This window comes from Gorilla gorilla, chromosome 1 (assembly GCF_029281585.2).
Source record: "Gorilla gorilla gorilla isolate KB3781 chromosome 1, NHGRI_mGorGor1-v2.1_pri, whole genome shotgun sequence".
Taxonomy (NCBI): Eukaryota; Metazoa; Chordata; class Mammalia; order Primates; family Hominidae; genus Gorilla; species Gorilla gorilla.
This window is the reverse complement of record NC_073224.2, coordinates 104,966,204-104,978,638: the sequence shown is the minus strand read 5'-3', so window position 1 is coordinate 104,978,638 and position 12,435 is coordinate 104,966,204. Positions and strand designations below refer to the sequence as shown.

The 12,435-nt window shown below is 50.4% G+C and overlaps 1 protein-coding gene across 2 annotated transcripts; it reads right to left on the bottom strand.

The window, feature by feature from the left end:
• Positions 1 to 235: 235 nt before the first annotated feature.
• On the bottom strand, positions 236 to 7,359 carry THEM5 (thioesterase superfamily member 5). Of its 2 annotated transcripts, XM_004026665.4 has the most exons (6): positions 7,146 to 7,352; positions 5,960 to 6,161; positions 4,755 to 4,893; positions 1,883 to 1,993; positions 1,439 to 1,563; positions 237 to 1,115 (listed from the first exon to the last, which is right to left on the bottom strand). In XM_004026665.4, the coding sequence occupies exons 1-6, from the start codon at positions 7,266 to 7,268 to the stop codon at positions 1,072 to 1,074; spliced, it is 744 nt and encodes a 247-aa protein (XP_004026714.2). In that variant the 5' UTR covers positions 7,269 to 7,352; the 3' UTR covers positions 237 to 1,071. The 2 variants fall into 2 exon arrangements, with proteins under 2 accessions (XP_055215233.2, XP_004026714.2); XM_055359258.2 differs by lacking the exon at positions 1,439 to 1,563 and having other exon boundaries at positions 236 to 1,115; positions 7,146 to 7,359.
• Positions 7,360 to 12,435: the final 5,076 nt, after the last annotated feature.

The window sequence follows — 12,435 nt, the reverse complement described above, 5'->3', positions numbered from 1 at the left end:
TTGTTTACCCCCACCTCTTTCTGTATTTCCAGTGATAACCACCTGGAAACTCATAAGCCAGAAACTTGGAGCTCGTCTTCACAGATCCACATTGTATAACTAGTGGCAAAGTCCTGCACTTCCTGTGTTTGTAACATTTTCTCATATCTCTCAGCTTCGCAGCTCTGACCCCTGCAGGGCCTTACAGTCTCTAGTGTAAAGCCTGCGGGGATCTCCTAACTAGTACTCCTGCCTTCAGTCTTGCTGATGCCTTACTGCCACTGAGTCATCTTTCTAAATAACAAAGCTCTGTCACTCCCCAGCCCAAGCCCTTTGGAGGCTCCCTGTTGCCTGCAAGACAAAGTTCCAGCTCTCCAGCAGGGATTATGCAGCCTTCCTGTGGTTTGCTCCTGCCCACCTTCTCTTTCCCTAAATGCCTGCCCTCCTCAACACCTTGCTCTTCTCCAAAGTCCCTGTACACTTTCACACCTCTGCACCTTTGTCTTACTTCCCTTCTGCTTGGGATATCCTCCTCTCCCCTGCCTGCCTAATGAACACCACTTAACTTTTGAGACAGTTCAGGAAGAGCTTCTTCTAGAAGATGTTTTCTGATTGCTTTTGTAGAGTAAAATTAGCCCTTCCTCCCGCTGAGATGACACTGCACTCATGATAGAAGCCAGGGTGGGTGTGGGAGGAGCGTGATAGGGCACTCTGACTTGGCACCTGGCTCCCGCATTGTGCATCTTGAGACTGGGGCCCTGTCTTTCACTTCTGGGTGCCTGGTGCCTCACACAGTGCCTGACACCTGGCGGGTACTCAGTAAATCTTTTCAGTCGGTGCTGAATGGGAAGGTGGGTATGTGAGATGCCCTGGAAGGATTTTGATTTCCAACCACAGAAAGGCCCTGGGCCGAGAATGGGACTGTGAGACTTTATTTACTCAGAAAAAAGGGTCCTTTCCCTCGCCTCACCAATTGCTGCTTGAGGACCCCTCCCTGCTCTTTGATGGGTCCCAGGCAGGCAGGGGAGGCAGGAGGCAGGAGGCAGGAGGCAGGCAGGGGAGGCAGTGGCTCTCCTGCAGGCACAGTGACTGTTACTGGGGAGACTCTTCTTCCAACTGCAGCTGAAGGAAAACACCTGCAAGAGAAGGGTGAGCTGAGCTGCAAGAGCTGCACTGAGATGGCAGGAGCTTGATGGATACTCTGAACATTTGGCTGCAAATTACCCATTACCTGGGTCCTGTCCTTTCGTTACAGGTTGGATAACTCATATATAGAAAAAAAAATCCTAGTTCTGCTCTCCCTTGCTTCATCTGTGTCCCTAGTAGGTGCCCTATCCCACCCCTAAAGAAGCTGGACCGCAGCTTGGGATGAATCATTGGCATCTTTTCTTCCTCCTGTTTGTTCTGGGGGTGGGTGGTGGCAGGACGGGGCCTGGGGCTGGGCTGGGGGCTCCTTTACCTGAGGACTTGGCATAAACTGTCTGCTGGTCTCTGCTGTGGGCGATGCAGGACATGTAAAGCTTCTGGTTCTCAATCTTGTCCACTTCTACATCCATTACAACCAGAGAGCCCACGGGGATCAAGCTGGGAGATGAGGCAGCTTAGCCCATCTCTCATGTGAACCCGGTTCCCCATCCCTTCACTGTCTGTGTCCTCTTCCCTCTCTTCATCCCTCCCTGCCTCGAGGACTCAGAAGTGGCCCTGGGCTCAGGGCCTTTTTGTCAGCTCCCAAAGTTGGACAGCAGAGGCTGTGTCCTGGCCAGGGACTAGAGGAATTTCTTGGGAGTGGGCTGGGGAAGGAGAGTGGCAGGCAGGGCTCCTACACCCCAGCTGCCGAGGATGGCCACTTCCAGGGATGAAAAGGTCTGTGACTTTGGCCAATGCCCCAGGGGCCCATACTTACTTTTTGAACCTGATGTTGAGACTTAGTGTGAACAGCCCCTCTCCAGCCAGGAAGGCAGTTTTAGAAAAGATCTCGTCCATCATGGCTGCCAGGGACCCGCCGTGAGCAAACCTGGGGGTGGGGTAAGGTGAGGAGCAAGGCCTGGGCTGGGGCTGCTGGGCAGACCCCCTCAATGGGCCTTCCCTCCCTCCTGTGGTGATTCTACCTCTCCCTTTCCCTAGACCCTTCCAAACACAGACGTTCAGCCTCAGGGCAGCCAAATAGGAAAGAAGGAAACAGCTGCATCCCATCTGATCAAACCCGTCAAAATCAACTGAGCTCTTCTGTTTTGCTTCAGCATGCGTTTGCAGCCAATGATACAACATTTTATTTCATCAGGGAAAATTGTTTTTTTCTGATAAAGTTAATAGAAAACATTTTTCTGGTTCATTACCTAATTGCTGGCAATAATTGCCATAATTTGGAAGGATGGGCATATACAGGAAATGAAAAAGTCCCTGAACTTTTTGACTCAGTCTTTGAGGCACAACCCTGGGCTGTTTCTCACCTTACCAGTCACTACAGCCAGTGCGGGGCCCACATCTCAAGATAAGTAAATGTGAAACATAACTTACGACCTATCAAGGGCTGGCATGACACACTTCTGAGCAGTGTTGCCACAGAAAGCAGAGCGCCTGCTTCAGTAGGCTCAATGCTGAAATTGAGCTGAAATGCTCAAATGCCGCAGACATTTGCTTTATTTAGAATGCATAGAATGGCCAGTTGCAGTGGCTCACGCCTGTAATCCCAGCACTTTGGGAGGCTGAGGTGGGCAGATCACTTGATGTCAGGAGTTCGAGACCAGCTTGGCCAGTATGGTGAAACTCCGTCTCTACTAAAAAATATAAAAATTAGATGGGTGTGGTGGCAAGCGCCTGTAACTCAGCTACTCGAGAGGCTGAGACATGAGAATCGCTTGAACCCGGTGGGTGGAGGTTGCAGTGAGCTGAGATTGCGCCACTGCATTCCAGCCTGGGCAACAGATCAAGACTGTCTCAAAATTAAAAAAAAAAAAAAGCATAAAATGTTCATTCTTGCTTATGCAAGCTTTATGTCAGCTACTTCATGGTTGGCTAATTTGGGGAAAATAGGCACCCATTTTAGAATTCAAATAACACCAGACAGATTTGAGTTCCTGATTTTCAAAAGCACAGCCCATTCTCCACAGAGCCAGATCAGCTGTCCACACTGTACTGCCATGGGTTACCCTCCTGCTGCTGTGACCAGTGGCTTTTCCAGACCCTTCCCTCCCTGCTTCTTTAGTCTCTATCCACCCAGTTGGACTCCTTGTCCCACAGCTCACTACCTGTTTGATCTTGAGCAAATTGCTAAACCTTTCTGAGCCTTAGTTTTTCCACCATGAATTTCACAATTCTGATCTCAGCAGATTAAATAAACAAATGTTTGCAAACATAATTTACACACTTCTTAGGCACTTCCCTCTCTGCCTCCCAAATTGCTTGAAAGAGAGTGAAAAGAGTTGGTGTCAAAGAACTTGAGACCAACTCTCTCCTCCTTGTCCTCACTGGCCAGCCTGGGGACCCATTGGCCAGTATGTGGATCTACAGAGTAGCTCTTGGCCAACGAGTAACTCCTCCTTCCCACTCCCCATGGTCTAGGGGCCTGGTGGATACTAATCTCTTCTCTAGACCCCCAACCCCTCAATCCACTGACTGGCCTTAGTGTTGGATGGTCCTCCTCTGCCTCTTTGGCCTCACTTCCATCAGCCCCTAAATAAAAGTCAGCCATGCTTCAGAAAGGAGGGAGTCCATGGCCTGGGCAGGGCTCTGAGCAATTCACTAGTATCTGCACAGCCTAGTGTGTGGAGCAGTGTCCCTGTGGAGGACTCCTTTGGGATGGCTAAGGTGACTGAGGGCTGCAGTTGGCATCCACAGCCTCTGGAGGCCCTGACATCTATTTAGCACTCTGGATTCTATTTAACCCCAGTTAAGCCCCTCTCAGGCTTCAGGACCCTAAAGCCACTCCTGCCCTCTCTTGTCTCTCCCTTGCAGGAGCTCCAGCACCACCTCCAGCCTTCAGTGACTGTCTGGAGCAGGCATCGGGATGGAAGAGAAGGGCGACAACCATGAACTTGGTGACCCACGGTCAGCCTGATTTCCCTTGTGGACACATTTATGCCCAGTGTGCATTCCTCCTGAGGTCTGTTCCAAGTCTGGAGGCAGCAGAGTAGAGTGGAGAGAACAGTGGACTTGGAATCTCACCTCCCAGATTAGAGTCCTGGATCTGACTTTGATTGCTGGTGCTGCCTCAGGCAAGTTACTTTAGCTGTGTGCACCTCCATTTCCCCATGGATAGAACATGGGTTTTGGGTAGAAGTGTCTGATAGCTGTACTGTGCTTTACGGTTCATGAGCACGCACACATAGGCCCATAATATCATATCTCTGGTCACCCTGGCAGGTAGATATTATTGCCCCAGGTTTCAGGTAAGAAGACTAAAGACCAGGGGTCAAATTGCTTGCTCAGAGTCCCACAGCCAGCAGCAGCCAGGCAGGACACCAAGTCAGAGTCTAGATTCCAGATCTTGCCCTCTTCCAAGTGTACCACATTCTTCTCAAAGTGGCCTCTCAGGTCTTTTGTCCAGAAAATTTTGAGACTTTGATGAGAAGCCCATATCTGCATACTGGGGATTAGGCCAGATAACCCTGTGTGTCCTTCCAGGCCTGGTATTGTGAGGCTGAAGCCTAGTGCCCCACACTCCCATCCTCACCCCTTAGAGAAAGATAGAGACTCCAGGGCCAGCCTGGTGGGTGCTGAACCTGCCCTGCTGAGCCAAGCCCAGGAGGCAGCCAAGGTCCTACCAGTGACCTTACCCTGGGGGCCCCTCCAGGTAGGGGCCTGGTTGGAAAAGACAGACCGACTTCTTCTGGGATGGCTGGAAAAAGATGACATACTCAAAGCCTTGTCCTTCCACTTGGATGCACCTGGTGAAGATGCGACAGTCACCTTTGTCTGGGGAGAGATAGGCAGTGTTGCAGCCGGAGAAGGGAGGGTATGGTCAGGATGCAGCACCATTTGGTTGAGTCTTGCCTCTGGTACAAGATTAAGGAGAGAAAACCAGAGGACACCAGGTCCACCCCCAGGGAGCCTTCCCTCTGGGAGCAGAGGCACAGTTGCTGTCCTCACAGAGCCTTTCTGTCTAGGGCAGAAACATGCAGGAAGTGCCCTGGCTGAGAATGGAGATAGGATCAGGGCCAGGGCAAGACTTTAAGAGACCATAAGCATTGAAAATTGAAAATGTAATTACTCATGTAACTCACATATAATTCAAAAGAATAATACTAAACAGTAAAATAAGAGCAGAAAAGTCCATCAAAGTTCTGATTTTTTTTCCCCAAGACAGCTACCACTACTACATCCTTTTTTGGAAGTACCAAATTCTTTGAAAAAAAATTATGTTGGTATTCCTGCTTTGTTTGTGCCATAAACCCAAGGGTAGTCTGTCCCCTGTACCACTCCTTCATCACTAGGCAGGAAGACAACATATATGAGTGAGAGAGACAGGGAGATACACATGCGTGCACACGCGAGTGCACACACACACACAAGAAGGTGGAAGCTCTATCATTAGGATCCATTAGGATCATTAGGTGTTTCAGGAGTGCTGCTCCAGACCCCGCACAGCAGGGATGATGTGCAGGGCCTCAGTGGAAGCGGTGTGGGGTCCAAGGGCTTTCATGGGGTTGGGGCGGAAGGCTTGGGATGAGGCTTGATAGTTAGGGAGGGGCAGTCAGTGAGAAGTCGGGGCAGGAGCTGGGCTGGCTGTCCTCCAGTGGGGACATGCTTGGCTGGGAGCAAAGGTGGGCCCACCAGGGTGTGCTGCTTCAGATGGGAGGAGGGGAGCTGGAGACTTGAGAGGACACCCGCCGCCTATTGCCTGGGGCTGCAGCATCAGGGGTGGAGTTGGACAGCAGGAAGAACTCGCTGAGAACTGGAAGGCGGTCTGTGAAGTTGCTTCTCAGTCTTAGAACACAGGGAAGGGCGGCTGGGGTGTGTGTACTCATGGTCCTGTCCTTACCTGAGGAAACTGCCAGTCCAGATGGGAGCTTGAGTCCCTGGATGTGGTCTCTGTTGGACTTGAAGGAGGGCAGCTTGATCCAGCCGCTAGACTTAGTCTTCTCCAGAAATTCTTGGTACAGGCTCAGCATGTCCGAACACCAGCTGGCATTGGGAAGAGCATAATCCTTCAAGTCTGTCTTCTCTGGCAAGAATCTTGAGAACTGGGCAGGAAAAATCAGAATGACTAGACAGCATCCTGGAGGGGGGCTGCTGCCTGGGCTCGGGACCTCTAAACAGCTGTTCCTGGGTGCTGGGGCTTCTCAATCCCTTCTGCCAGAGTATCGATCCAAGGGAAAGGGCCCATATTCCTTGCAGGGGGGCTGCGGACCCCTATGGGTGATGGGGCATAAGGATGCTAAAGAGCAAGGGAAGGGCGGGCAGGGAGTGGGGCCAGAGATGATGGGCATGCTGCTCGATGTGGTGCCTTACTCTTGTTCTGCTTAAAACATGTGAGCAGTTCTTTAAAGTTGACAACTGCTCATATTAGCCTCACTGTACAGATGGGGAAACTGAGGGAATACGGCCAAGGTTGCCAAGCATGTGACTGTGAGAGCTGGTGGTCGCACTAGACGCTGTCTCCTCTGCAGGGCAGGGCCACAGTTGTTGAGGACCATTCTAGCAACCCCCACCTCAGGGGCTACTCCAGCTCTGCCCACTGCTGTGGGCCTGCCTGGGCAGGGTGGCTCCTTTGAAACACATTTGGGCCCCCACAGAGCTGTGGTGCCATGGCTGGGGCACAGACTATGTGCCCATCTGTGTGACGTAAGGAAGTCCTCTGTAGCGTCACCTGCTCATACACCAGTCACAACTGTAGACAGCATGTGAGCTGCTTGCCAATGCCACAGATGGGGGTCCTCTGTCTGGGGATACCCCAGCTTTGCTGCAGTAGTCTGAGTCCCAGAGGAGGAAAGTCATTTGTTGGTGGCCACACAAGATTCAGAGCCAAATGCAGGTCTCCTGGTAGTTTTAGTTTTGAATGGGGGCGACTTGGTATCCCAGAGCACTTTGTCTTTGCCAAATCAAATAGCTCCTCCGAACACTGCCCACCTGCCCTGGCCATGGGCTGGGAAGAGGAGATTTGGGGTGCTCCTTAAGCCCTAGGCTCATGGGAAAACACTGCCCATCTGGCTGAGCTGGGAACTCACCATGGAGTCTGTGGAGGATCCAAATGCTGAGGCAGGGTTGAGTCTGGGCAGGATACGGGGGGCCTCAAGAAGGCCTCTGTGGTGGCCAAGTCTTGCTGCCACCTGGAAGCATCTCCTTATCATGGCCAAGTGCAAGGATCCAGCCCTGCTTGGATGGAGGGTCTTGGCTGACTCCCAAGGAGTGCTTTCAGCTGCACTTGGGGCCGCTTCTCTCCCTTCTGTTGCAGGCTTTCTTTCAGAGAGCTAGGCGAGGCTGGGCTGGTGTGCTGCAACACCCACAGATGCTCCGCGCCTTTAGCTGGTCTAGGAGCCCCACCCAGTGCTTGGGGAGGGACAGATGCTGCTTGGGCATGAAAAGGCAGCAGGACTGGCTTGAGTTGCAAAAGGAGTAAACAAGTACATAAACAAATAGTATGGGGTATATAGAGCCTTGGAGAGCTGCCTGGGGGTTCTGAGGGAGAATCCAAGAATATTTCCAGAAGGATAAGGGAAGCCTGTCCCTTGATTGGAGGGTGCTGGTGGAGTGTTCTTGGTATGTGCTCTGCAGTGTATACCGGACTCTGAAAACTCTGGTATGATTTTGTGACTCAGAAAACCAACTCACAGGCCGGGTGCGGTGGCTCACGCCTGTAATCCCAGCACTTTGGGAGGCTGAGGCGACGGATTACGAGGTTAGGAGATCGAGACCATCCTGGCTAACACGGTGAAACCCCGTCTCTACTAAAAAAAATACAAAAAATTAGACGGGCGTGGTGGTGGGTGCCTGTAGTCCCAGCTACGCAGGGGGCTGAGGCAGGAGAATGGCGTGAACCTGGGAGGCGGAGCTTGCAGTGAGCTGAGATCTAGCCACCGCACTCCAGCCTGGGCGACTGAGCGAGACTCCGTCTCAAAAAATAAAAAATAAAAAAAATAAAAAAAAAGAAAACCAACTCACAGCCTTAGACACCTCTTTTTTTTTTTTTTTTTTTTTTTTTGGTGAGACGGAGTTTCAATCTTGTCCCCCAGGCTGGTGTGCAATGGCGTGATCTCGGCTCACTGCAACCTCCGCCTCCTGGGTTCAAGTGATTCTCCTGCCTCAGCCTCCTGAGTAGCTGGGATTACAGGCACACACCACCACACCCAGCTAAATTTTGTATATTTTTTTTTAGTAGAGATGGGGTTTTGCCATGTTAGCCAAGCGGGTCTTGAACTCCTGACCTCAGGAGACCTCCCAAAGTGCTGGGATTACAGGCGTGAGCCACTGCACCTGGCCAACACCTCTTCTTATATCCCGGACAAGGGTTAGCACAGGAGAGTTTCACCTGCTGGTCTCTGGCTGGGGATAGGAGTTGGAGGTGGGGGAGGGCTTGACAGGGAGGGCAGAAAATAATTTGGGAGGAAACAGCTTGGCAGGGATACTCTCATGTTTTGGGAACCCCGTGCCCAGGGAGTGGCTCATGTCAGCAGGCAGTGCTGGGAGTGAGGTGGGCGCGGCAGTGAGGCTTTGTTGAGTGGGAAGGGACACTCAGCCAACATCTGCAAGGCAGTGGGATTTGGTGGTGGTGTGTCTTCTATTGAATTTAAACTGCCAATTTTCAATTAAAATCTCAGTTTTAAATTGACTAAAATAAAAGCATGTTCTAAAGATCAGTCCTCGCGCAGTGGCTCAAGGCTGTAATCTCAGCATTTTGGGAGGCCGAGTGAGACCTTGTCTTAAAAAAAAAAAATTCAGAACTGTGCAAAGGTGGAATCATAACAGTGGTGATGACGATAATAATAGTTGTGATGATTATGACATTTTGGCAGGTTCCAAAAGATGAAACTGATTTAATGCGGAAATTTAAAAGATTTGGTTCACCCTCTGTATTTGGTTGCCCTAAAAGAAGACTAGAATATAAATATTTCCCCTCACCTCCTGCAAAGGTTTGAATTAAACTTCCTTAAGGACTGGGGGAACCATTTTTTTATTTTTTTATTTTGTCAGAGTCTCACTCTTGTTGCCCAGGAGTGCAGTGGCACCATCTCGGCTCACTGCAACCTCTGCCTCCCAGGCTCAAGCAATTCTCCTGCCTCAGCCTCCCAAGTAGCTGGGATTACAGGCGCTTGCTACTACGCCCGGCTAGTTTTTATATTTTTAGTAGAGACGGGGTTTCATCATGTTGGCCAGGCTGGTCTCAAACTCCTGGCCTTGGCTGATCTGCCTGCCTCAGCCTCCCAAAGTGCTGGGATTACAGGCATGAGGCACCACGCCCAGCTGGAACAGTTTTTTTGGTTGATTCAGGCTCTGGGTCTAAGCAAAGATATTTGAGTTGGTTGCCATCCCCAGATAAGTGAGAATATCTGGCAGCACTCATTTTCAGCCCTGGGCCGCAGCCGTTGCCGTGAGGCAGAAATTAAAAAAAGATAGTAAGTACTACATTCATTCACTCCAAGAAAAGTAACAGACAAGCCTATAAGAAGGTCATAGTGACCTAGTCTGAGAAGTAAAAGCCAAGGCCCAGAATGTGGCAAGGCAAAGGTTAAAAAGAAAGGAAGAACATGTTTTTCTCTGCCTAGCAAGCTCACTTCAAAGACAATTATAAGATAATGCTCTTCGAGAAGTCGAAACCAAAGGAATAGGCTCCAGACATCCCCCGTCTGGAGCAAGGGTGAAGGAAAAAAAAAAGGACAAATGTCTGTCTGTATTTAGCCAGTTCTTGTTTTTTCTTTCCACGCAGCTACAAGGCCACCAGCTATGCAAAGCCACAAGTTATGCCAAGTCATCAGTTATGCTATAGATTATGTGACCTGTCATTATATGATTCACTGCCTGTTTTGCTTCTGTAAGCCTGCTTATAAAAATCCTGCTCAGTCTTTGTTCAATGCTCAGCTTTTTGGATGTGAATCCACTGAGCCAGTGCCTACCTTAAAATAAACATCGTCCTGTTTTTCCATATCTGTCTCTCTGGTCCTCAGTTTACCACAATAGCTGTAGCTGGTACCCTGTGCCTGTGGCTTGCCCAGGCGTCCCTGGCACTTGGCGTCCCTTCATTCCCTGGGTCCATCCTTGATCTGGAAGGATGCACTTGAGAAGACAGGATAGAAAAGAAAAATCCTAGGAAGGGTAGGTGAACTGGAGAGAAGTTAGAGGAAAGGTGAGTGGGGAGCAAGAGGGGACCCTCAGGCGGCCCTGACAGCTGGAAGCTGGTTCCAGCAAGGTGGCCCCAGGAGGAAAGAGCTGTCCTCCTAAGAAGAGTCAGTAGGGCCAGGCGCGGTGGCTCACGCCTATAATCCCAGCACTTTGGGAGGCCAAGGCGGGTGGATCACCTGAGGTTGGGAGATCGAGACTAGCCTGACCAACATGGAGAAACCTCATCTCTACTAAAAATACAGAATTAGCCGGGCATGGTGGCGCATGCCTGTAATCCTAGCTACTTGGGAGGCTGAGGCAGGAGAATCGTTTGAAGCCAGGAGGCGGATATTGTGGTGAGCTGAGATTGCGCCATTGCACTCCAGCCTGGGCAGCAAGAGTGAAACTCTGTCTCAGAAAATATAAAGAGTCAGTAGGTGGCTGGGTGCAGTGGCTCATGCCTGTAAGTCCAGCACTTTGGGAGGCTGAGGTGGGAGGATCGCTGGAGCCCAGGAGTTCGAGACCAGCCTGGACAACATAGTGAGACCCCCGACTCTACAAAAAAGAAAAAAAATTAGCTGGGTGTGGTGGTGTGTGCCTGTGGTCCCAGCTACTCAGGAGGCTGAGGCAGGAGGATCGCTTTAGCCCAGGAGTTTGAGGCTATAGTGAGCCCAGACTGTGCCACTGCACTGCAGCCTAGGTGACAGAGTGAGACCCTGTCTCAATTAAAAGAAAAAAAAAAGTTGGTAGGTGCACCTGGGAAAGGAAATTGCTGTTTCATGGGCTGAGTGCCACTTGGGAGCTGGGTTGTCACCCAGCGATTTTCCCATGGTGATCCCAGTGGGGTCTGAATCTCTTGTTGCCTCCTATGTTGGTTGTTTGACGATTTTTGGTTAAATCGACTTTCAAATATTTACATAATTATGATTATGTAACTTTTGCTCTCAGCCTTGCCACATACTACAGTTACATTTGTTTCCTGTATCACTTTATTTTCTTGAGTGGATAATTACCAAGGTTCAGCTGGATGATGTGGCCCAGAGGAAAACAGGGGAAGGGAAGGAGCTGACAACTGGTTGAGGTCAACTTTCACTTCTCTGCTAGGAGGGAAGAGCATCCAGGAGGGAGAAAATAAGAGAGACGAGGCTCTGGTGCTGTCTGTGATACTGCAGAGCAGCTCTAGTTGGATCAAGGGCATGACAGATGGAAAGAATTAGAATATCTGAGAAGAACATCCATAACTGATGGTACAACCATGGATGTGGCCCCCAATTAGCTGGCTGGAGGAGAGTGAAGGAGGTTTCCAAGGCCATCTAGGAAAAGAAAGATTAGGATTATTGAGAAAGTGCTCCTTTCTCCCTTTCCAACTCCTCCTCCCACCATTCCACATATCTTGTGGATGCTTTCTGCAATGCAGAGCCCTTCCTGGATGTGGGTCAAGTGGTCCACTCTCCAGGGAGGTGGAAAGGTGCTCAGCTAATACTTTGAATGGGTTTTGTGACAACATGAACTTTAGCCCCAACGCTTCTCCTTCTGTATGAATTTAGCTCAGAGGAAAAAAAGAAAATTCACCTCAGAGACAAGAAAGCCCTCCTCAGGCCTGGAGTCTCTGGAGAAACAATCAGAAAAAAGAGGAAGCCAGTGCCAATTAAGCACAACTGAGAATTCCTACTGAGTTTTGGTTTAGCTTACTGCTGGCCTGGTTCATTTCCAGTTTGGGACATGTGGGTGCATGTTGAGTTTGAAAGCTTCTCTTCCTGGGGTATGACCTGTGCCCAGAAGCACGTTTTGGGCCTGATCTGCTTGTGGTCCACAGCAGAGCCAGCAGTGGTGTGCAGGCAAACATGTAACAGTCTGCCCTGGGGCTGGGGGTAAGGTGGGGGGAGCTCTGATTTGTAGCATTTGCCCATTTCTGCATTGTAAATATTCCCATGGTGGCTGATTTCTAGCTATCCATATGAAGTCACTGTGCAGTTGGGAGGAGGTGAGCCCAGTCAGCTTTTGCAAACCAGTAGGACCCGGCTCCAGCATACCACTGCATGAGCAAACTCTTTGGCTCACAGTGAAAGAGCAGGAGTGACCAAGGCCTTGGCAGGTTCAGCAGATCGGCTCTTGTTTCCAGATCTAAACTCACTCGCACTTTTCTATCTTTTGGAGTTGGAGTTTCCTTCCCTTGTAAGGCTGACTATGGAGTACTCAGTC